Here is a 1,144-nt window from a genome sequence, read left to right as displayed (position 1 = left end):
AGCTGGAGAAGCCTCCCTTTGCACATGCCCGAGAGGAGAAGTGAGGCTGGGGTCACGAAATCATCCATCCGTGTTTTCCCGTCTCCCCCCGGAGCGCCGTCGGGACACGCTTTCCTTTGTCGGCCTGCGCCGAAGCTGAAGCAAACGGGTTTGCGAGTGAGGACGAGGGGAAAAAACCCACAAAAACAACACCGCAAACAAATGAGCAAGGGAAAAAAAAAGACGAAAATGATGCGGCGCCTCCAGCTGTCGCCGTGCGGGGCCGTGGCCGAGCTCTCCCCGTGTTCCCGACGGGGAAGGCGCTGGGGCCGCCCGCAGCCCGCATATACCGCTGTCGCAGCTCAGCTCCCTCCTGCACGAAATTCTCCGTGGTTTGGGTCATAACAACTCATTTAGAAATTAACAGCTGTGACGGGGTGGGGAGGGGGGAGGGGAGGGAGGGGAGAGTGTGATTGGAAAAGACCACTTCACTGTGAATACCGGCATGCTGCAGTAAAGCATCTTCTGAAGGAAGACCTCTCACATCATCTTACGGGAAAATACTAACATTAACATACAGGGTAGTAGTTGCCCGGGTTTATTAAATTTTGGGGGAGGTTAATGGAGTAAGAGAAGTTATTTGAGATCAGAGGCACCGACCTCTCCTGAGAAGCAAGAAGAGTGTAACCTTAGGCAAGGCACCTGTGACCTCTCTGTACCTGTGGGACTCTTCAAAGAAAATGATGCTGACAATCCTTACTGCCCTGGCAATGTGCTTTGATTTCTGTATGTGCAAAAATGCATAGAATTGGTAATTGTAAACTTAGATTATATGTAATGATTGCATATAACAATCCTCATTGAGGACAGCTTCATATGAAAACTCAGGAATAGTTGATTTTTTAGATATGACTATAGCCTGGGCCTATAAACACAAACTTTTGTCTGCAAACCCCTTGGGAATTTGAAAATATTTTCTCCAGACATTTATGAAATATATTGGTGACCTTGAGTAAGCATTCTTAGGTCTGAAATGTAAAAAAGATAAATATTATTTCATCTACTCGACGTTGTTATATATGTTATTCTTGACCATGTGGGCAATACACATTCAATGTACTGGCTATAGCAGCACAGCTTTGTTTGCAAACAATTTCTGTGACAA

The 1,144-nt window shown here is 46.4% G+C and overlaps 1 protein-coding gene across 1 annotated transcript in view; it reads right to left on the bottom strand.

The window, feature by feature from the left end:
• The window catches only part of IRS2 (insulin receptor substrate 2), a 30,782-nt gene extending 30,400 nt beyond the window's left edge, over positions 1–382 (bottom strand). The window contains exon 1 of the mRNA XM_017736981.1: positions 330–382. Coding sequence (XP_017592470.1) covers positions 330–382 — 53 coding nt within the window. The remainder of the gene's footprint in view (positions 1–329) is intronic.
• Positions 383–1,144: the final 762 nt, after the last annotated feature.

Source organism: Corvus brachyrhynchos, unplaced genomic scaffold (genome assembly GCF_000691975.1).
Source record: "Corvus brachyrhynchos isolate BGI_N302 unplaced genomic scaffold, ASM69197v1 scaffold83, whole genome shotgun sequence".
NCBI lineage: Eukaryota > Metazoa > Chordata > Aves > Passeriformes > Corvidae > Corvus > Corvus brachyrhynchos.
Note: the sequence above shows the minus strand (reverse complement) of the source record. Positions and strands in the feature narration are given on the sequence as shown.